Here is a 23,451-nt window from a genome sequence, read left to right as displayed (position 1 = left end):
CTGGTTGCTGTACTGACGCTGTGTCTGCTGCGTGAGTGGTTGTGACGCGTATTGTCTGTGCTGCTGTGCGACGTTCGCCTTCTCCAAATTATGTGCTGACGTAAACGTTGGTCTAGCGTTCCTCGTCGTCAACTGCATCTTCAGCGCGCTGACTTGCTCCGTGAGCTGGTCTATCTTCAGCTGCCAGTATCCGTCATCATGTTGCGAGTATGCTCCTTCTTCATCGAGCGAGGAATTTTGCCCGTCGACCAATCCGCCTACCGAGTTTTCCTCCAGCTCTACTGTGTGTACCCTGCCGAACCGTGGTTGATGCTGCATTGCCGGTGCTGGTCTTGGTACAACAGTGGGTGTTGCGAAACTAGGCTCTAAAAGCGCACTGTGCGGAATTGGAACCCTGCGTTGCCTGTTCAGAAGCATCCTCGTTTCATCGTAGCTGGTGCAGATTTCCACCATTTCCTGTATAGTGTGTGGTCTGGCTGCGGTCACGATCGCTGCATAATCGGCATTCATGTTTTTCTTTACGATGAAAAACTTCTCTTCCTCGCACATCGGTGGCGTAACAAACCGAAATAATGCTGCGATATCCCTATAATATTTCGAAAATGCCTCGTTGGGTCCTTGGAATCGGAAGCAAGCCTCAAGGCGCAAAATCTGTGCATATCCACTGGGTAGGAATTCCTTCCGTATCTCCCGTTTGAATGCCTCCCAGGAAAGTAATGTGTGCTGCGCCATGGCTCGTGCGTACCAATCCAAAGCATCTTCCTGTAACAGATGTTTGATCGATGCCAATAAGGTGTCGTCGTTCATCCCTTCCGATCTAGCGAATGTTTCAACTCGGTCCAAGAATATGTTTAGCGACGTTGTGTCCTTCTCTCCCCGAAACTTGAATGGCCAGTTGTGTACTGCTTTCGTTGTGCGCCTCTCGTCGCCCCGATCGCTCGCCGTTCTGGTGTCTCGCCGCAGTAGATGATGCAGTAAATCATCGCGCAGCTGGTCGTACTCTTCCCATACGTTCCTGTTTCCTCTCGTGCCGCTGGCTGTTCCTGCTCGGTCGTTTCGTTCCGACCTGCGTTGGTTATCGATCGAATTCCAGCCGGCTCTCTCCTCTTCTTGCTGATCCGCTAAGCGCGAATTGTCCCACCGCTCGTGATTGTAAACACTCCTGGGAGTCGGTGGAATGTCCAGTGGTGGCGGCGTGTAATGTGACTCTGTCGTAATCCGTCCGTGATCGCTATAGAAACGTCTGCCGGAGAAGTCCAATTCGAGAGCACCTTGCCCTCGGCTCGCGGATAGTAACGAGCTGGATGCCGGAAGCGTTGTATGTTGACTGCTTCTTCTGCTATGCTCTGTCGACGCGACCGGTCCAGTCGCCCTGGCGCCGTTATCGTCTTGCGTTGGATTGTTCTCGTCCGCTAGCAGCTGCCGATTGGTTTTTGGCACTGCCCCTCCTGCACTTCCATAACCTGCCACACTCACTGGATTGGTTAAAGCACTGTTCACGTCACTGATTAACACTCTGACAAGCGCGTCGAGCGATCTGTGCGCGTCTGCTAGGAAACCCGGCGGCTTGAGACATGCCAACCTGTTCCTATAATGTACGAGTCGCGACCGTAATTGACTTAAATTTTGCTTGTCGGTGCTCTGAAGAGCAGGTCCGACAGCTTTCTGTAGCTCATAAATGGCTACCTGACAGGATTCTATATTAACAGTTGGACTCATAACGTGATCCGAACTGTTGTGAAAAATGTTTCGGGTCCGGTCATCTTGAACAGCGGCCCTCAACTTTTGAACTTTGACTCTATGAGTCATAGAACCTAGATTAACCATGTGACGTAAGGCCAACTCGTAGTTGATCTCTTCGTCATTTAGATGGGTGAAGTCCATCCTAAAAGTTTCTTAATGGATCGCAAACCAAATAAACTTAATTACTACCACAAATCTTTAATGTTACACTAATCTACTAATTGGCTCAAATAAACATGTGGGATTTTATGTTGGGCGCCATTGTAACAAAATATGTATATGGCTCTTTTTTACCCAAATCAAAAGGCGAAATCCCACAAATATAAATATGTTATTGTAAGAGGGAAGAGATAATGTGCAGACTCACCGGTAGTTGACGATCACATCTCGTGGGTCATCTTGGGACCAAGCAGATCACTGTCATGTCTCGTGGCTGGCAGTCGTTCTTCACCATACGTGCGCCTGCATAACGAGGCCGGCTGATGGAGAGGTGGGACGGTCTTGACTGCGTCGATTCGTTCACCGTCGTCGCCGGTGCGTTCGATGATAGCGCCAACTAATTGTAACCTGCCAGGTCAATTCCCGTTCAATGCTGCTCGACCTAACACGTCTTTCGGCCTCGTCGAAAGTTCCGGAACTTCCGAATCTCGCTTTTTTCGGGTCTCGGGAACACGAGCGCAGTTTTGTTGATGTCGCTGGCGATAATCAAAATTGTCTCCCGATCGCAGAGCGCACGGATAAAATGTCTCCGTTATTTTCACCACACCGATGACCACCAGGACGATTGCGACGATACCCAAGCAAAAGGGGATGGAAAAACTAGCCTTTTGACCCGGCCGAAGCAAGAATAGGCACACGTGTGCGTTCGTTTCGGCCAACCTAATTTCACTTCCGTCCACCACGAAACTTGCCGGGCGAATCTCGCCTTTGTGGGAAAAAGGGTACCACTTTTGCAATAGCGGTCGCACTACGGCCCGACCTCGACCGTTCACTCACTCGTGGCGTTTTTTTTCTTCCTTTTTGACGCCTCCCGTCGGGGAGAAATACCACCGCTCTCCGTCGACTTTTTTTTAGACTCCCTTTTTTTTTTCGGCGGGAATCGCAGACCGCCACCGACCGTACTCGGTCAACTCTTTTCTCCGACTAACCATTTTTATTTTGGCACCCGTTCTTCCGGGGATTTGTTTTCAAGCAAATTGCGCAGCGATCTTTTGTTTTCAAGCGGGCTGTCAAATGCCCACCTCTTGCAGTACACACTAATCTCTTATTCCTCCCTTTTTACATTTAAATTACACATTTTACTGTAACACTGTTCAAACGAATTCTACAATTTTTACTCTCTTCTGAAAGGTTGTATTAAAACCAGTTATTTCGGTATTTCATATGGTAACCCTAAAAGGGCATTTAATAATAGTGAAACAATTCATATCTTCTGACCTCATACACAGCAGAAGCAAAAAATCGCTACGCTATAACAGGCTATAGGCACCAGTCAGGCAAGCCAGCCTTTTGTTCTATATCAGTGCAAAAACAATATTGTATCGTTGCCCCGGCTTCGGAGTGAATTGAAATTCATTGCAAAGAACAACATGCAACACGCAGTCGAATTTAATAACACCAGATTCATGATCCCCGCGCATATAGAAAACGACATGGTGGACGTGGATATCCATGATTTGGCACCGCGCACTAGTGAACATTACATCAAACGAATTATGTCACAATACGGAGAAGTGGAATCTATTACGAATGACACTTGGAGAAATTTTTACACCGCCATTCCCAACGGCGTTCGTATTGAGGATGCAAGTGAATAAACCGACACCTTCTTACATACCTCTCGATTTCAAATCACCGAAAGAAGGCGTAACCTATAAGAAAACTACGCTAATCATATATCCCGGGCAGACTCCAACATGTCAATTCTGTAACCATACAGCCCACAACGGGAAAACATGCGCCGAAGCAACTAGTCAAAACTCACCTACTACAGCCAACTCTTACAAGCAGCCACCGACGCTCACAGATAAATCAAAAACAACGATCCAATTAACCAATAATGCAGGTACAACCACCACGACAACCGCTTCCAAACCAACAACTAGTATCACCAATAAAGAAGCAAATACCGATGAAGACGGATTTACAATAGTGTAAGGACGAGAAACAAAACAGAACCTCTGATCGTGAACAGCAGGAAAGCAGTACCGATGATGACATAGACGGGAACGATAACGCGAGAGAAGGCAGAGTGGATGACCCCCAAGCGGCTTCACCGCCAAGGAAAAGGACGTAGTAATAAACTGCGTCAACAAGATCTGTCAGACAGACATTTTTAGTAGTTTTTATTTTTACTTATTTTAAAAAATAAACCTTTAGAAAAAAATTAATATAACAGCAGAAAATTCGTTATACGTGTATCGCTATATCGGTATTTCCAACTAGTTTTAATAAAACCTTCCAGAAGAAAGCAAAAATTGCAGCATTTGTATGAACAACCAAAAGTGTATTCTACTTCACTTTGATTATCTCTGACATTACCTACCCATCTTTTTTGTTCAATGTGGCTCCTTTCCCTCTTTCATCCATTCTTCATGTGTACGAGGCACATTTATGGGAACAGTCAGAGCTGCCAGATGATTTTGTTGAAAATCTTTATCCTTGCAATAAAAAAACTCTATTTGTATGTATTCAATAAGAAAAAGAAATCTTGATAATTGACACACTATTAAAAGTTTGAAGTATAGTGACTATAACTTAAAACATTAAAAAAATAATTTAAATAAGTACTTCAAAGAAATCTGTATATTACCCGGATCAACATTTTTTTCTTTCGTTCAATATAAAGTGTTATGGTTCATTTGGCAATATTTTATTGATGAAATGGCCGAATAGCCATTGTTAATGAAAATGGATGCTAGGAGTCCTCAAAAATATTTTAATATGTTACTATGTTTTAATTGCCGCAAAGTTCTACTATATCGATTTTGATGGCTATTTTCGGAAAACTTAAGACTAAGTGAACCGAAAGCAGTTGTTAACTTAGAACGGAAAACTAGGACTAGGCAGGCTCATATCATGATCATGGCAGGCCATGATCGAAAGGAAATTCATCATTATATTTTACCGCCGATGCCGGCCGGCACACATTTTGGTAACCGAAAATTGAAAGAAAAAGGAACCTCAAATCAAATTCTTTATATACCATTATAAATAATATTTGTATTCGAGCTGATAGCTGATCCAACTCGTACCACAGAATACGAACTGAATAATTTGCAAACATAATATTCTTTATATATGAGCCAACGATTGTAGATATGATATGGTGCGTGGCTAACAGCGCTGTAACATAATTCGCATGCCAGTGGAATAGCACGGCAGACAATTACTATTTTCACAAAACACATTTTCGTTGTTTATAGTAGTTGTACATTTTACGGAATCATATACAATATACGTGCACATATTTCCGATCAGATAGTGCAAAAATATAGTGATTTCGTTCAGTATTGTGGTTATCACTGGAAATTAGCAAAAAATGCGATAAAACAAGATAGCGACAAGATCACGACAAGATTGCGAAACCGCCATTTTTCAGATTTAACCTCTTCAATTCCGCAATGCTACAAAAATATAATTTGAATTGATTTTTATATGAAGTGTTCGAGCGACTATTGGATGCGTCAATTTTTTGTAAAATAAATTGTGTCGAGTGAATGGAAGAAGGAACGCATCGAAGGGACAACAAAGGACGACGGTCTCTGTGGAGATTGTTAACGGATAGAGAAAACTGCTGAATGTCTCAAGCTTCAGTTGCAGCCCAGTGGCTGGAAGAAGCGTAGGATTCTAGAAGCCTTCCGAAAAAGGAGAGCAGTGTTTACGCGGCAATTGAGGATTGATGAGTCTGATCCTGATCTGTCTGGTTATGGTTTTTGAATTTTTTTAAATGTTTTTTTTTGCATCTGTTCTCACCGTAAAATTGGGAAGATTTTTAAATTGAACATCGATCATGCACTCAACTGACCTCAATCAGCAGTCTATTAATAATAATAAGTCGTGGTAATTGTCTAGTTTAGAGACTTTATGTTTGGAGGTCCATTTTTAATGCGGTTTTTTGCTAAAATGGTCTATTTTAACCTCAATGAACCGAATCCGAGAGCGGAAATGTAAAATTTATTACCAAAGTTTGATAAACTGAAAAAATAAGTTTTGACCACTGATAACAATGTCATACTGCCATAACATGTGAGCTTATGGTGCATAGGGGCTATAGCTAGTTTAAAGCCGACTGAGCGGCAGCGAAGTCGGACAGTAAGTAAAAAATCGATGTGGCGTAGCCACATTAGTCAGTGTTCTTTTATTTATTAACAAAACAAATTGGTTGCCGAATGTGGCTACGCCACATCGATTCAGTCATACCTTAGCATACCGGGATGCGTTCCGATCGATTTATGCTGTATGAAGTGTGAGTTTTTGTATTTGCTGTCTAGGCTTGTGCTTTTCCCGAAGCTGTTGCTTATGTGTGTTTAGTTTTGCATTGGTCGGGGGAGTTTGGATTTATGCTATTGTTCCGACTGTGACGGGTTTCGAGGGACTTAGTGGATTGATGGTCCTACCATGTTTGTTCGGACGGAGTCAGTCTGGAGGCCGTGTAGTGTTCGATGGCAGCACCGGGAGTTGATCGAATCGGTTTCTGCTCTCATGTCATAACCGGTTAACCCATTTGAACAGTTCTTGGTGCTGTCACTGGATATCGCCCTGCTTATGGATTGTCTTTGTCCAGGGAAGTATGGTGGGATTGTCTGTTCACGGCGGTCTTTTGGTGTGCGTTACGATCGGAGTCGTGACATGAATCAGGGTTTTTTTCAGCATAGTGTTGGATGTACGTGGGCTGTGGCTTTTGGAAGGCGTCTTGTTTTTCCAAACATTCAGCTTTTGTCATATTGGAAATATACGGTTTAGTTATTTGTGTTTTCCGCTCAACAAACGCGGAAGGTTTCTGTTTTCATGATCCTGTACTGCCTATTAGGACATAAGTCATGTATGGATTTTGGTCGAAGGTGAGTTGTCTGTTGGTTTGTATATGTATGAGTTTTTTGTTTATATTACTACTAATTAACCGATTTCGCCAATTTTCTCTATTGTTTCAGAGAGCGAGTAAGGGCGCTATAACCCTGGCTCATTAGCCAAGGCAGGGCTAAATAGTTCTGTCCCATCCCAGGAACCTAGGACCAAAGGAGTGACATTAACACTCTTAGCACAGTCACTCCCAACGATTTATCAAACCCCCATCAAATTGAAACGGTTGTGTACGGTTGTCCACGTTTCTTCCTTATTCAAGGTTCAAAATAATCCGTTGATTAAATTATTTATTGAATGAATAATTTGATTGCCGTATAATTTTGAATCATCTTTATTTTGTGCGCTGCACAGTTGGCCTGGCCGCTTTAATGCTTGTGTCATATTCAGTATGTGCCACAAACATTAATAATGACAAGAAAAATTGTAGACGAACGTCTGCAATTTTCCAGGATCCCTACATGTATTGGCTGTGTATGTGTAGACTAGACTAGACTAGACTAGACTAGAAGTGTTCGAGCGACTATTGGTCTTGAATAGGGTTGTGGTATCGGTAATACCGGTACCGAAAATCCCGGGAATACCAACCCATTTTTGGTACCGTAATACCGCTACTGAACAAAAGCCAGTACCGGTATTTTCGGTACTATACAATTTTTTATGACAAATATATGTTAACTCTGCAGGGGATCTGTTTCAAAATATCGGTCTGCAAGATAACGTTTAATTATATTAATTTGCCTTCTAGATAAATCGTTGAGATGACACCTTTGTGTGGGAATGAGGTGGGGCCATCATCATAATAATTCTAGAAGTTAATGTTTTATTAGCGACATTCTGATTGGTTTCCATTATTCACTGAGTGGCGCGTAATAAGACTATGGTTTAAGTCATGTCTGTATTTGGTTTGCTCTTAAACCTTTATCTATAAAAGAACGAACAGCGATTTAGTATCTAACAGTTTTAGACTTGGTGAACTGCTTCAAATGGGGCAATTTGTAATTATTTATGATCGGAAAATTCAGCAAAACTCCATAGTTTACCAAATCGAAACCAATTTCCAGAAAAGCAAGAAAGGAAATGCGATTAACCTGCTCGGATTTACTGCCATTCTCGCTTTGTTTTTCTGTTGTTAATAGGGTTGCATACATTTACCATCTGTTCAAGTCGACAAAAGTCGCACCACTTAGCAGTTATTGATTTCAAAGTGGCCTAGATTTCGAAATAAAAGAAGGTGCCCTATACGAAAAATATCTTTTGTGAAATGAGTCTTGCCATTCCGAAGCAATTAAAAACAATAAAAATGTTTTTTGATCAGCACAAATCAATCATCTGAGAATAAGATCATCAGTTTTAACATTCAATTTCAGTTTGAAGCTTTTTTAAAAAAATTTAAAATAAATATTCGAGTACCGGTACTTTACCGGTACTGAGGGCTTCAGTACCGTAGTACCGGTTCTCGCCAAAAAGGGTCGGTACTGCGAACCCTAGTCTTGAACCAAGGAAAAACTAAGGAGGATGCAAAGGAATCGAGTTAGGAATCAAAAAGGCACACTAAACAATACATTAAATTGGTAGGGTGGATGTACCAATAGTCGCATGCTTAAGGAAAACTTTTGATAAAAAATCGGGCAATGTTAATACATTAAACGAAAGCTTTCAGTCCCTACTTCATAGGAAAAATATAAAGACGGCTTTATAGCCAATTTATGTATTTAAAACCGCTTGTACCACTATAGGAACACATGTACCAATAGTGGTGCAATCGCTAATTTCGGTTCCTATTGTTGCAAATCCCATTGCTTTCTTATGGGACTTGCAACTATAGGTACACTACATCAACTATAGGTGCAAGGGAGCTCAAAATTCTAAGAAAATCATTTTTTTCAATAGTTATTTGAGCAAATTTCACGGATAACAGTTTTATTGTGGCATAATTTTAGTGCGATGAATCGATAAAAAAATATTTGTTGATGGTTGGTACCTTAGTTAGGCGTATAACCCACTACTGCAACTATTGGTACACCTCAACTATAGGAGCACCCACCCTACCAAAAAATAATAACGAATAATTTACAATTTTCGCTCAACAGATAGTGAAGCGGTGAATAAATCCATGAACTCGACATAGATCTTTCATTAGGGCTTAAATCGCAAATGTAAACAAACTGCGTTTTCGCTATTATGACATTATGCGACAAAAATACTACAAGATTGAGGTGAAAATTAGTTAAAATGGTTTTTAGTTCGATTTATAATTAAAGAAAACAAAACGGCGAAACATGCATTTTCTTCGAGATTTCGACTTAGGCCCTTCTTCTCATATGGAATATAAAGGCTAAACTTACATTTTTTGACAGAACCGGGCGTACGGTTATTATTCACAAAATTATTCTTTAAACGGCGGTTCTATTATATAAATGATAAGCAATATCTACTAGGATCATGTCTACTCGATAGTTGTTGCACATAAACATTCGAATATTTCGATATTTTCATGAAATTCGAAGAAAAGATGCACGCGCCCTATCATTTACATTGGGTTTCTATGCGCCCATTTGCTGAGCCCTATTAAAAAGTATACTGTCAAGCTCGCCCATTTACCCAGCCCTACCCAGCAAGACAGAGTCAGTTTAGCCCTTTTACCGCGCCCTTATGAAAATTATGTACACCGTTTAGCCCTTCCGCAAATGGTGGTTGCTGAAGGGCGAAATCACGACTGGGATGCAAATTGGGCGTAAGCATTTTTTTAGTTTCTACCCACTAAAAGCACATAGGAATTAAATTCTTTGTTATATTGTCATAAGGTTTAACCATAGATGCTTCCGGAAAAACATGGTCATAAAGTAATTTATACCTACAATAAAAACTACATTTAGAAAAGCATCGCCGTATATTGAAACTGATTTTTCTCCATTTGAGTACATTGCGACTTTGGCCCTATTGAAAGATCTGTGTCGAACTGTCAATTCATGACCGTCCGATTCCTGATCAATAGGGCCTAAATATTGATTGATGTTTGTTCTAAACTGGGCGGATGGAGCTAACAGGGTATATTTTCAATTCTTTCGCTATTTTGAATTGATTCCGTCGCATGGTAATCTTAGGTGAAAAGCAAAATACAATGGAAGTTATTTGCATAGCAACACTGAGAAAATACCTCAGCAGAATTTTTTGAAACGGGACCCCCGTCTTGAAACGATTCTACTTCAAAAATGAAAATATTTTTGTTGTGCATTTAATGATCTAGTACATAAACAATAAAACATGTAAATAAAAATTTCCTTTGTACGATTTTGTCAAGATTATTGAACAATTCCTGATTTTGTGACAGGGGTGGAAATCGACGTTTTTCTCGAAAACGCTAAAATTTAATGTAAGTTGGAAAAATTAGTGAAAGTTCAGAAACAAAATTAGTCCAACAGATGCCTTTTATAATTTTTTTTATAAAAGAAATAGTATTTTCGAAAACTTTGCTGAAGACATTAACTCTCGAAATCGCCAACTTGGATTTCAAAATGGCGTCAAAAATCAATTTCTGGCACCTACTTTTCAACACTATTCCTAAAATACCCATATTGTTGGGGTGAGGGCCATAAGGAGTCTTCCAGACCCGTCTCTTCCATCTTTCCGAAAATTTAAATCTTTTGCATTCAAAAGGACTTAGAATATTTTTTTTTGCAAAAACCCTGTCAATTGCGAAATCCGCGCAAAATAAAAACTGCCAAAATTCTTCTAAGTTCTTTGCATTTAAAAGGACTTAGAAATTTTTTTCAGAAAAAAGTCTAGAGTAAGGTAAGGTAAAAGTGCGCGTGGGGCAAAAGTGCGCATAGGACTTTTAGAAGCACACAAGCGCTAGAATCTGGCAACTCTGTATGGATTTAGTGTATCATTAAGTCAACTAATCGCACATATAAGCATGGAAGGTTTGAATATAGTGGCTTCAAATTAAGGGGGAAGAACCATTTTTCGCTGCTTTGATATAATTTTTTTGAACTTTGGTAATAATAAATTGGCTGTTTGAATAAATCAGGATCTATAAAACTACAGTACCCTAAAAATCTTCAACATATGATTCGTTGCGAGATATATTTAATTTGATGAAAAAAATTCAGTAATTTTCGTAACAATTTAATAAGTTAAAAAACTGACGGTGGGGTAAAAGTGCGCATAGCATATCCGCCCCAATAAAAAGCCGCGAGTGAAGCTTTTTATATGAAAATTGAACTAATTCTTCCATGATTTAAAGAAGGGACTAGCATCTTCAATAACTGCGAGCTCACCTGTCAAATTAGCATCATCAGCATAACTGGTTCCAAGGAAAAATATAGAGTGCCGAATGCTCAGAGTAATTAAAAAAGAACCAAAAAACTGTGAATATGTAAATAAAGATGTATTTCCAATATAAATATCATATTCGCAAGAATTCTTGTAGTGATCTACCCAACTATGACAAATAATGATGTTACCAGGGGTGACAGTTTGATCATGAACCACATTGTCTAAAAGATGAAACATCCAAGTTTTTTCAACATAATGGAAAACTGAACAACATCAACCGAGGCAGAGGGAGGGGTACTTTTTAGTTATGAAGGTAGAGTAAGAGGGAATGGATATCCTAAAATTTATAAGTTTAATTTATGGGCGGAAATAAATCGGCTATTTAATCAGTGCGCACTTTTGCCCCGTGCTATGCGCACTCTTGCCCCGACCATGGGGCAAAAGTACGCATTTGAGTATTCATAAGAAAATAAGTATTTCTCGGATTACAAGAAAAACCAAGAGATATCTAGTACTATGTTTTGAAGATGTGTGATGAGAGTATTAATTTGTAATCATGCCGATTTTCTAGTGCTTTTCTACCAATAGTTATTTTACGAAAACTGTTAGGTGCGCACTTTTGCCACCTTACTCTAAGTCTTTTGCATTGAAAAGGACAGAATATTTTTGCAAAAACCGCGTTAATTGAAAAATCCGCGTAAAAAACCGCGTTAATTGGAAAATCCGCATAAAAAACCGCGCTAATTGGAAAATCCGCGTAAGAAAACCTGGCAAAAAAACGCGCAAAAAAGGGCGCAAAAAACCGCGTAAAAAACTGAGTGTATATGATTTATGGACTCCCAAATGGCTTAACCGATTGCCGTAAAAATTTATACATGGTAAGCATTTGTTATGGGGCGTGTTTGTGTGCTATTGGTTGGGGATTATCTACCCGCCAGATGGCGCTACGGAACAAATTGCGTTTTTCTCCTATTTCGTTGAAAGTCGCAGCGACGCGCGGTGGGTGTTAACTAGTACTTCATAATATTTTTTCGTTATTCTGCATAATATGCCCTTCCATCATCAGTGCGAAAGTGATAAAAGCCGATTACACGTTTCAAGCTATCAGTATTTCATATTAGATTCTGAAGGGAAAGGTTGTTTCTTTTTATTTCGAAATATTTATCTGATGTAAGTAGCGTGAGAAGGCAGACCTTGTTTTGCAGCTGACTAATTGTTCCATTCTGCATGTTATTTTTGTTAAACCAAAAGCCCTTAGTTTAGTACTTTTAATTCCATAGCACGCGTGTTTGTGGATTCCACAAATAGTCCTTTTCACGATTCCACCAATGGACTCCAAATATAGAACATTTCAGAGTTAATGTTAATTAAACCACCGAATATATAGATACATATGTTAAACTTTCTTCGTTTTAATTTTCGATTTTAATTTAAAAATTCAACAATTATCTCTAGTGAAGAATAGCATGCATGTGTGTAATTCTGAAATGTCGATGTCATTAAGGGGTTTTAATTTGGCCACGGATAATATTGCTTGCTCATAAAACTGGCTGCATTTTTAATGTCATCGTGGTCGTGTCTTGTACTGCCGCTAGAAGCATAACTGTCCCATGTGCTATGGGAATCCCTATACACATGGGACAATTATGCTTCTAGCGGCAGTGTACACAACCCTTAATTTTTTTTTCGAGCAGTATTTTTACTTTTATTCACAATTAAAGCTCGCTAAGTGATTTCGTTGAAGATGCCGATGGTCACGATCAGATATACAAAATTCATTACATCAAGTGTATGCTCACTAATGCCCGGTAGTTAGAAAGTTCTGAATCAAACAAATAATATACACACGGTCTTGTCCTTCAATACAACTTCGCTGAGGGCGCGATTTTTTTGGAAACCAGGATCACTAGATAAAACATGTTCAATAATGTATTATTATTTCACATATACACTAGCGCCACGTGTTGACAATGTTCCGAGTTAAAATTGTTGTCATGCGCATGGGCATGACCTTTCGAACGATTTTTCTGAAAACACGGTTCTTTTAAGACGTTAGGGGCCGTACACTAATTACGTAAGGCTTTTTAGAGCTTTTCAACCTTCACCTCCCCCCCCCCCCCAATTAAGAGTTCGTAAGATTTTGGTGAACTCCCCCTCCCCCTACATAAGATCTTATCATGATTATCGTAATTAAAAAATCGAATTGTTAATTCATCAAATAATAAGATAGCGAAAACGATATGTATAGAATTATTACAAGAAAAAACAAACTGTAATCATCTACAGAATTTTAATTACATGCCAATCTCACCCAGTAGAAAGAATAACTGTTGTCAGATGTTCAGTAACTCCAATTTGGTCCACATGATCTGCTTTGCTATATTCCACTTCCTATGAATCTATTTTCTTGTGATGTAGAATATAAAAGAGTTTATAACCTCTTCTGGCATGAATTTATTCTGAGTTCCAGCTGTGACGCTTATCGTACGCGTAGCTCCGAGTTAACCATCTTCGAATTTTCTTGAATTAAAATACAGTTCACACTCTGGAAATATTCGACATTCAAGATCTTTGACAATCGCATGTTATAACATTTTCCAGATACCTTGTGGGTTTGAATCGAACGTTTGAAAAGAACAAAGTCGGTCTAACAACACGAAGGGTATCAACACTTCTTAACTTGTAAGGCATATTGTGACTCCAGTTCCCGAACAGAACAATGTACAACCAAGAGCCAAAAAATTACTCATATTGTTTGATATACAAGGATTATATGGTACAAATGAAAATAGTTCCCTTTTCTTATTAAAAAGAATATTTTCCTTATGGATTTAATTTTTTAAACTTGTTTTATGATATTACGTAAGAAAGGACAAACCCTCCCTCCCCCTCAGATAAGAATTTGTAAGATATTTTGAAACTCCCCCTCCCCCCATATGCCCTTACGTAATTAGTGTATGGCCCCTTAGCCACGGTTACCAAGCCGCATTGGTAAAAAAGAACAACTTTGCTGAAGAGAGAGAATATGTAAGTATTCAGGATTTCGAGATGCTGTAGCATCTTGATATCACCCTTTCCACCTCCTAGGAACTAACTTTTTCGGATGGTGTTGCAATATTCAATATGGATGTTCCATTATTTATTGAAGCAATTCCACACTTATGATGGGTAGTGTAAACCCTACGCAAACCCCGAATTCAATCGGACGCGAGCACGAAAACCCCTAAGTGGGGACCTCACCTAACCCCAGAAATCGAACCCGTACCACCGAAATCAAATGTCTCGGATATGCATGAAACGCCGAGACCAACAACAGTTGAACGCATTGCTCGTACTTCCATTAGAGAAGACACGGAAATGATAGAGGTACGGTTATACCACTGAGAACTGACATACAAGTAAAGTTTTCAACTTTTGTAAGAAATTAAACTGTCGCTTTGAAATGACAACAGCAAGTAGCAACTTGCCACTGTTTGGCGCTTCGATCGGCCAGCAATCACTATACGGGACTTGTATGCAAACATGGATATAATAGTGACTCACGCATGCAAACCTGTATGCGATGGTGTTTTTCGTAACGTATTTTCATTTAAATGTTTGCACAGGTTTTTCGGAAAAGTTTGTTCTAGCTTATATGTTTGTTCTCTGTGGTTATACTGATGCGCAACGCATCGAGTACGAATTAGGGCGGGCTAGCCATATTGTGGAAAACAATGGAGGAGGAAGAAACACTGTCTGCTATACTGTGCTACTCAGTATACTGCTCTCGACATCTATCAGCTTCGAATGATAAAACAGTCTATCCTGCAGCGCACATATGATTATAACTGCTAATTTTTAGTGTTAGTGAGCCATCAAAAATAAAACATATCAGTTCCAAATTGGTTTACAGAACTAATGGCGAAATAGTTCAACGAATCTACCACGACGAAATGGCATACCCTAACGGTATAACTTTTGATCCATCCAGGAAAGAGGTATTCGTAACGGATAAATGGAAACACTGTATCTTCGTCTTTTCGGCAAACGGTGCATTTCTAAGGCAGCTTTGTGACAAAGGCGACCAGGAAGGATGCTTGAGGTAATGACAGTATTTGATACAGCTTAGAAAGATAAAATAAACAATCATTTTAATCAGGTCACCCGAAGGATTGACTGTTGCACCAAATGGATCTTTATTCGTATGTGACGCAGGAAACGACAGAATTCAAGTAAAAAGAGACTTAATCTAGCCGAAATGTCATTGTATTCATAATAATCATTTTCTAGTGTATCAACTCGATGACAGGCCGAATGCTTTCCCAGTTCGGTCGCATTCCAAAGGATCAGCTGCTGAAAGCAACGCAAACAAAAATACCAACACGTGACATAGATCTTAAAAGTCCGATGGGTATAGCGATTTACAAGGACACGATTCTAGTTCTGGACAGCGGAAATCGTCGTGTTAAAGCATTCAACAAACGTGGCGACAAGGTGTTGGAATTTGGCCAAACTGGTTCGCTGGTGGGCCAGTTCCAACACCCAGAGGTAATAGCAGTTGATCCAAGTGGATTCATACTGGTAGGGGACGGAGGAAATGCCAAAATATTGGTGTATCGTCCGAACGGACAATTTATTACAGCACTTGGAGCACGGGGCGAGTCGCCCGGAAAATTCAACTGGTTGTCTGGACTGTTTGTTAGCAGGGACCGTGAGATTATCATCAGCGATTACAAAAATCATACTGTGCAGGTAATCGCATAGAACGCCGTGTGTAGCGAAAGGAGATTAGAGTTTTTATTATTATTTCATATTTACAAAAAAATAAATCTTTCTTACATATACTTTTGTAGTATAGTATAATAAATATCTATCACCTTAAGTTACCGTTTGAAATAAATTTACTATCAATGAAAGCACTATTTTCACATTGTTTAAAATATGAATATAAAAAGAAATTTTGGTACTGAAATAAACGACAGACCCTGTACTTTAGTTTTCTTGTGATGTGCGAAGTTTTTTTTTGTTCTGGTTATAAAACACTAACATTTAGTGACATTCGCTTGAAAACAATGGGTGGATTTATTACAAAGATTTTTACTGAGCTTTTGATGCGGATGTATTCAGAAAATATGTGCCTCGTAGAATAAATGTATATCTAGTACGAAAAACAAAAATTACATTTGTTTAACATTTGTAATGGCAAAACATGTACGATAAGATAAGTCAAGTCCGTGTTTAATACATTAAGTAGATACACGAATCAGTAGAAATAGCCTATTAATTGGTAGAAAGGATTTAAGGGGATATAAGAGTTCTTTTATCATGCTGTCTAACACATTTAAAATATTTCTCATTGATAACGGGAAAGCAAAACATATGGTTTTCTGCATATTGTAAAACATAATCTGTAAGTAAATTTTTTAACCAAAACATGCTCTATCTCGAAACAAACCTACAAGGCTTTCATCTTCAGAAGATATATTGAAAATGATAGGACCTACAACTTTCTGTACCCCTACCCCCTCCACAGAATGTCCACGTAGACTATCCCGATGTTTTTGTCAAGTAATATCATAAAGAGGGTTTCCAATTTCAGGTATTCGTATTGTGTTGGACTGTTTTTATACTGGCTGTACCCTGAAGAATCGAATAAAAACATATTTCAAACTTTGACATTTGTGAAAATTACAAACATTGAGAATTGTATGCCTGAAAGAAACTTTTTTGCACACAAAATTTGGGGAAAAAATTGAGTAAACTATGAACTTTAATTGCGTCATGTAAAATCAAAGGCTTGATTTGAAATTCTAAAATAATTGTTGACAACGATATAGAAGATTTAATCAAATATTTCTGGGAGCAACATTTTACTCGGTGTTGATTTTCACTGATTTCGTGGCATGAACATGCTATACTGTTAGGAGCTCTTTAAGTGTTATACAGTTTTGGGATGAATTGAAGGAAAACATCAGACGCTTATGCCAATGGTGCAAATTTGTTTTAAGACCTCATTGAGAAAAAATATGATTGAGTCCACGTGGACTATTTCTATACCCCCACCCCCTCTGCACGGACAAGCGTGGACTTTTTCGTACCCCCTACCCTCCCCACAAACTGTCCACGTAGTATATGGATGCCCCCAACTCAATTTGTGTGGCTAATATAAGTATTTTGTCTTTTAACAGGGGCATAGCTAGAGGTACGCGGTGAGGGGTTGCCCCTCCCCCCTCACATTACAAGCGCCCCTCAAGTCATCTCTCCATCAAACCTTTGCACCCATCAAACCACTTCCCCTCCAACCCCTTAACAGATCCCCCTCAAACGACTGCTTTATGCACCCTTTTCAGACCCACCCCTCTCTCATCTCAATCATCTTCACCCAGTAGGTATACCATGATAGACTGGGGTGGTTCGGTTGTGAGTTATTCATCCCTAATTAAGCTAATTATTATATATCTTTGTGAGAAGCAGGGGCGGATCTAGAATAAAACTTTCTAGTGGGTCTAAAATTTCGATTTTGAAATGAACACATTACGTAATACGCAATAACATCACTGAAAGAAACCCAGTGAAATTTTTTAGTGATTTTAAGTTTGAAACTACTTTAAAATTGAAACTAGTTTAAAATTTCTTGACAAGTTGGAAATTATCGGCGGGGTCCGGACCCCGCGGACCCTCCTCCTGGGTCCGCCGCTAGTTTCAAGTATTTCAGCGTCGACACATAGCATCTCATGTTTGTGGATGTCGTATGTCTGTGCAAATCGTACTGAATATGTAATAAACATTTCCATCATTATATTGAACATAACCAGTCATGGAATTGTAGTATGGGACAATTGCACTACTAGGTAGATTAAAACATGTTTTTAATTTTTCGACCACATTGTGTCGTTTTTCGCTTGATCCCTTATTATCGGTCAACTTTTAATGCAGAGCCATGACACTTTCACTGGAATTTCAGAAAAATTACGCTCAACAATATACATTTATGTAAGAAATATATATTAGATAGAAAATAGCCATACATTGCAAGTATGTGAGCGGCACTCACCTTCAGGAAAGACTGTTTGGGCCGAAACGTCAACGTACAATGCAATCCAACTAAAATTAGTACTTTATCGAGTTTACCGTTATCTGAGCTGCAATATAACGTTTACTGATGGCGATTCGATTGACTACTTTTTCTAAAAATATCGGAAAACAAACGAAAAAACTCGAATTTCTAAAAGACACAATGTGGGGTTAGCCCCTTTTGGACTCCAGGTAGTGCTGGGGTTACCTCCATGGTCAACATTGACTGCTAATAGCAAAAAATCTAAAAATTATTTTTAAATTTCGCAAATTACAGTCCACGTGGATTACTTAGAACTATTAAAAAATGCCAAAATGTCAATTTTCTAAAAATGTGGACACTAGCCATTCATATAGCTTTCACCGTTAATCTGAAAAACCTCTAGGAAAATACCAGTAGATTAATCTGACCCAACCCGGGCGTGAAAATAGCGAAAAATATTCATATTTCAAGTGTTCAAACATAAACAATTGTCAAAGATCGATAACGAGTATTGAGTTCATTTTTCATCTATTGCAGGCGCTTGAATCGAGTTTTCCAAGTCCAGATTTTTAGTTTTTTTGCGGTTTCTTAGGAACTAGATTGATGCCAAAGTATATGCATTCGATTGCAGAGTAATTAACAAGAGTGCGGCATTGTCCGGACTACCTATGGTAAAATAAGGAATCATCCTACGTTTTATTGAATTGCAAAATTCGTGACTAATTTCAATGTCGAAAGTGAAAGCAAACATTGAAGTGTTAGTGGCCAACCAAAAGTACTGCAGTGCTACAATAAAAAGGTAAAAATAATCAAATTCTACCTCTTTTCAGAAAAACAGCAAATTTAATACAAATATAAATAAATCATAACCATGCCATGTTAGAATAGCTGCAAAATATTTCAAAAATATAGTTTGCTTTACTCGACCATGATCATCAGTACCAGCATATATTCAGAAAATAGTCAACTACAAACTTACTGAATCCAGTAAAATAATCCATACAGTCATAATATTTTCTAATCCGAGCCAAGAAGTAAGAATTCAAAATATGTGGAACTCCACTTTAAATACAACATATTCCACATATCGTTTCGTTTCAACTGATTATATATTTGAAATGTCTACTTTAAAACTTTGAGAAAGCGAAGTATTCAATGGATTATGCAAGCTTATTATGCAAGTGAAGAATGGAACCACTAGGAGGTTATTCGTTGTTCCAATTTGTCGGACAATTAACTTTATACTACTTATAATTCCTTGGCTAACGCAACTTAAATGCATAAAACAATTAAGATATTACTGAGTCGACTCAAATAATTAGAAGTAGATAAGAAAACGGATCGTTATTTCCTCCATCGCACATTTTGAAATGACTCTCCTGCGGTAATAGGGAGTTTAATGTGAACTAGAGCTAATCAGTTATTCGCATCAGCAAAAAGTGTAGCACGAAAAGCAAATAAAACATCAATTATCATGAGCAAACCGAGAAATATGTGCATCGTATCAGTTCAGTTCAGTAGCGTATTATAGCATACAACAAAAATAAAATCAAATAAAGGAGTGACATCTATGCGCACGTATAACTCAATAATGATTGAACTTGGTTTCAGTACAACTAAAAATAATAAATATTTTTACTGTAATTGAAAAACCAAACCCTAAGCTTGCTACAATTTTGTTTATTCTATGTTTATACGTAACATCACAACAATTGTTTATTATATCGCGTCATTGTGTGAATAATGCGCACTATTTGCGACATTATGCATACTTAAAAAACAGAAAAAATATTGTCGTAAGCAGAGTGTTATGGGGTTTTTCAACTACAACGAGAATATTGTATTTTTTACAAAAGCTAGCTCGAGCCGCGACTATCAACTAAATGAGTGTCTAGATCATGAGTTAACGTAAAAATATATTATATTTACACTCACAGCTGTGATACTACAGTTAGATATCTGTCTCCAACATTAGGAGATTTGATAACAGGATTCAACGATAACATTATGTGTTCAGCTCACGTTCTGCTACACATACTACAATTACTAACCGAGAGCGACATGCTGTGCCCCAGAGTGATACCATCAGCATCATCATCTGAAGTAATGTTGTCATGCCGCCTCTGAAATCATTAATATTTTAGGAATCGACCACATCTTCAAAGACGATGTTTACCTTAAGCTCAGTGGCCAACGTCATGAAGGCATCTTCGATATTCCGGTTGTCCTTGGCTGACGTTTCCATTACGAACATAATCTCTGGTATGTATTGGCACATGGTTTGCGCTTCGGAAAACTCAACCTCCCGTATGGCATCCAGGTCGCATTTATTTCCTATCACGAAAATCATCACGTTTGAAGCTGTGTAACGACGCACTTCGTCGATCCATCGTTGCAGATTAAGAAAGGACGATCGCTTGGTGATGTCGTATACTGAAAAAGGAGATGGATATTTTTAGTAGGTCCTTTCATGTTTATATTGATTTTAAAACCAACCTATTATCACACCATTTGCTGACCGGTAGTAGCTTTGCGTTATAGTTCTGAAGCGTTCTTGCCCAGCTGTGTCCCAAATTTGGAGCTTTAAAATATTGCAGAAAAATGCTCGATCAAATTTTGTAAATAATAATGTTTATACCACAAACTGTCACAAACTAGATTCAACCATCCTAGCTATTGCGTGTAAAAGTAGCAATAGAAAAAAAACTAAACAGTAATAAAGCACCTAGCAGTAAAACACTAAATTGCAAGTTCGTCCAACCTCCAGCAGCTCTAGTATGTGTGTTACCTATTTACTTCGCATGAGTCACACATTTCGTCGGAAGTCTATCCTTCCTTGAACAATGATTAAAACAAAACTTCGAAAAAACTGAAGGTTGCTAATATTAGAAATGTTGCCAAAACTTATACTGAACTAGCTGACATTTCCTGCGTCGACTAATTCAATATGTTGTTAAAGCATTGTTAAAGCCCGACACGACAAGAAACGTTTGAGCTACAAATAAATGATACATACAAAAACGCGATCACGAACCTAAAAACTCAGCGCCCATTTTCGCTGCATATTCGATTGGAGCAACGATTTTCCTTTGTGTGCATTATTTTCGTCACGCGTCAATATGCATGCAGAGTAAAAAATCTTATCTGCTAGGAATTAGTACACTGCTTAAAACATACGCTATCTATACAAGTATTCCTGAGTTGTGTAATGAATTATAGAATCATTTCCCTCCGAGATTTCTTACGTCGCATAAAGTCATCTCGATAATCATGCTAATTAATAATCATGTAGTCCCCCCCCCCCCCTAGCGTTTACTTAAGCCAGGTGAATTTCCTTCAGACTAAATGTCATACATACCTTCACTTTTTTCGCATCCACTGTCACTGCTTTCATCGAGAAGTCTACTCCAATGGTGTTCCCATGGCTTTCGATAAAGTTTCCAGACTTGAAGCGTTGTACAATACAGGTTTTCCCTGTCCCGCAGTCACCAATTAGAACGATTTTGAACAGGAAGTCAAAACTTTCCTCATTGCTGATAGACATCAGCGTAGCTGGATTCCGTACTGACATCTCAGACAGGTGTCATCAAAATGCAATCCAACAGCGTATATTGATTTCACTAAATCTTCCGTACCCGCCTGTATTGCCTAGTAATTACGGCGGGTCAATTCTTATAAGTTACCAGCGACCGAAGAACGCCTATCATGTGCAATCTAATGATATCTTTACTCTTTGCGACGCTTTTTCATCCAGTTTGCACATCTGTTGTTTTCGTCCGAAATTATATGATATACTATGCCATGAGCACTATTGACAGAAAACCAACCACTTTCTCAAGTGTGTTTGTGTTATTGCGCATTTCGCCCCGGGTTAGATTATCGAACAAGCGTACACATTCCTTAAAAGAGTGATAAAGGTGCGTGTTAACGGCGAATAGGTCTAGGAGTGTTCAGTGCTCTCAACAGTTATTGCCTAAGAAACAAGGACACTGCAGAGTTCCAGGATATTCAGCGTATATGTGCACCTTAATCACATTTATAAGAAGTGTAAACTCTTGGGTGATAGTCCAATTTGGTGTGAAATTGACAATATTGTGACGTGAATTGACTTTTGTTAGCATACAATTCTCAAGTGAGTAAATGAGTGAAATGAAACTGTTCGAAACATCGAATCGAAAGCCGGTAAAATATAGAAATAGAAAGGTGGAAACATTTTCCGTTTTGAGTATGCTGGCTTCCTAATAGCGAAAATAACATAATAACAACTAAATTCTCCAATCAGAACGAAGCTTGTAAGCACGTGATGATGATGAAAATAAGTATGGTTGCGGAACTTTTTTTGCGAGAGTTGTCTTACTGGAACTGTAGTGCTAGGGTCTCGGCTGGGCTCCGCGTTAGAATCACTCACTACAATTGCAGACGAGATGGATAATGTCACTAATTAAAACACTGCTTAAGGCCAATTGCAGCGGGTCGTGATTCGGAATGTGATATTCATTGTACGGCTCAGATATGTGCAGGCGTGCATTTCGCTAGCGCGTGTATCATCGCGAAGCATAAATTCTATTTTATTATCGTGTGCCTTTTCGCATATTCGCGTGTGTTCTTGGATGATCGCGCGCGGACCATGCATCTGATACTTAATTTTTGGTGTACGGTTCAGATATTACCATATCACTAGAGTTCCCGGTCACGTCGCCATGGAACGTGTTATCTAGTGGATATGAACGTTATTTTTTGATTAGTCCAACTGAATGTATGGACATAAATTGCTAGGACGGAGAGTAAATATTTCTGGACGTGACCTTTACATTATCACGCGAACACGGGCGTTTGTGGGTCTGCGTTTAAAACAACGTTTGTAACTTGGTAAGTACATTAGCGTTCACCTTATTACCGGGGTGTTATAAAGTTTGCGCGATCGCGGACGTAGGTGTGCGTGGGTGATCGCGAAGGGCATAAGCGTTCGTATGTTATGTTTGTCGCCTGTGCTCGCGTGTGTGACTTCGCTTGTATATATCCGATTTTGTAACCGTGTGGTCATTCACATATTCGCCTGTGTTCTTGGATGGCTGCGCGGACCGTCGTTCTGATTTTTCTGGAGCTTTTATTCAAAACGACATATCTACAATGAGTGACTCTCTTTGTTTACTTTCTCTTTCGATTTTTACCGCGTCACTATAATACTTTTCACTTATTTTACAGTACAGATCGAAAGACGGTGGTTTTGACTAGCATATTATGCAAAGAGTTGAGGGATAAATGCTAAAGCGACCGAATTATTAACAGAAGAGAAAGTAAACAATGAG

The 23,451-nt window shown here is 38.9% G+C and overlaps 2 protein-coding genes across 3 annotated transcripts in view; one reads left to right on the top strand and one right to left on the bottom strand.

Moving 5' to 3' along the window:
* The window catches only part of LOC131694073 (RING finger protein nhl-1-like), a 39,291-nt gene extending 23,307 nt beyond the window's left edge, over nt 1–15,984 (top strand). For both annotated transcript variants that reach the window (XM_058982444.1, XM_058982443.1), the window contains exons 10-12: nt 14,999–15,187; nt 15,245–15,317; nt 15,376–15,984. In XM_058982444.1, the coding sequence (XP_058838427.1) occupies nt 14,999–15,187; nt 15,245–15,317; nt 15,376–15,849 (736 nt within the window). In that variant the 3' untranslated portion in view covers nt 15,850–15,984. The remainder of the gene's footprint in view (nt 1–14,998; nt 15,188–15,244; nt 15,318–15,375) is intronic.
* LOC131694074 (ras-related protein Rab-43) lies at nt 15,833–21,995 on the bottom strand. Its single transcript, XM_058982445.1, has 4 exons — nt 21,501–21,995; nt 20,639–20,723; nt 20,319–20,575; nt 15,833–20,265 (listed from the first exon to the last, which is right to left on the bottom strand). Exons 1-4 carry the CDS (start codon nt 21,711–21,713, stop codon nt 20,161–20,163), a joined length of 660 nt encoding a protein of 219 aa, XP_058838428.1. The 5' UTR covers nt 21,714–21,995; the 3' UTR covers nt 15,833–20,160.
* Nucleotides 21,996–23,451: the final 1,456 nt, after the last annotated feature.

The sequence above is a fragment of the Topomyia yanbarensis genome, chromosome 3, assembly GCF_030247195.1.
Source record: "Topomyia yanbarensis strain Yona2022 chromosome 3, ASM3024719v1, whole genome shotgun sequence".
Classification (NCBI taxonomy): Eukaryota; Metazoa; Arthropoda; class Insecta; order Diptera; family Culicidae; genus Topomyia; species Topomyia yanbarensis.
Note: the sequence above shows the minus strand (reverse complement) of the source record. Positions and strands in the feature narration are given on the sequence as shown.

Excerpts from the sequence above, each read along its gene's own strand:
- LOC131694074 (XM_058982445.1), bottom strand. The coding sequence starts at position 21,713 with ATGTCAGTACGGAATCCAGCTACGCTGATGTCTATCAGCAATGAGGAA. Across the intron at positions 20,724-21,500 it reads TGGATGCGAAAAAAGTGAAG|CTCCAAATTTGGGACACAGC; the intron begins GTATGTATGACA and ends AATATTTTAAAG. Across the intron at positions 20,266-20,318 it reads CGTTGGCCACTGAGCTTAAG|AGGCGGCATGACAACATTAC; the intron begins GTAAACATCGTC and ends TAATGATTTCAG.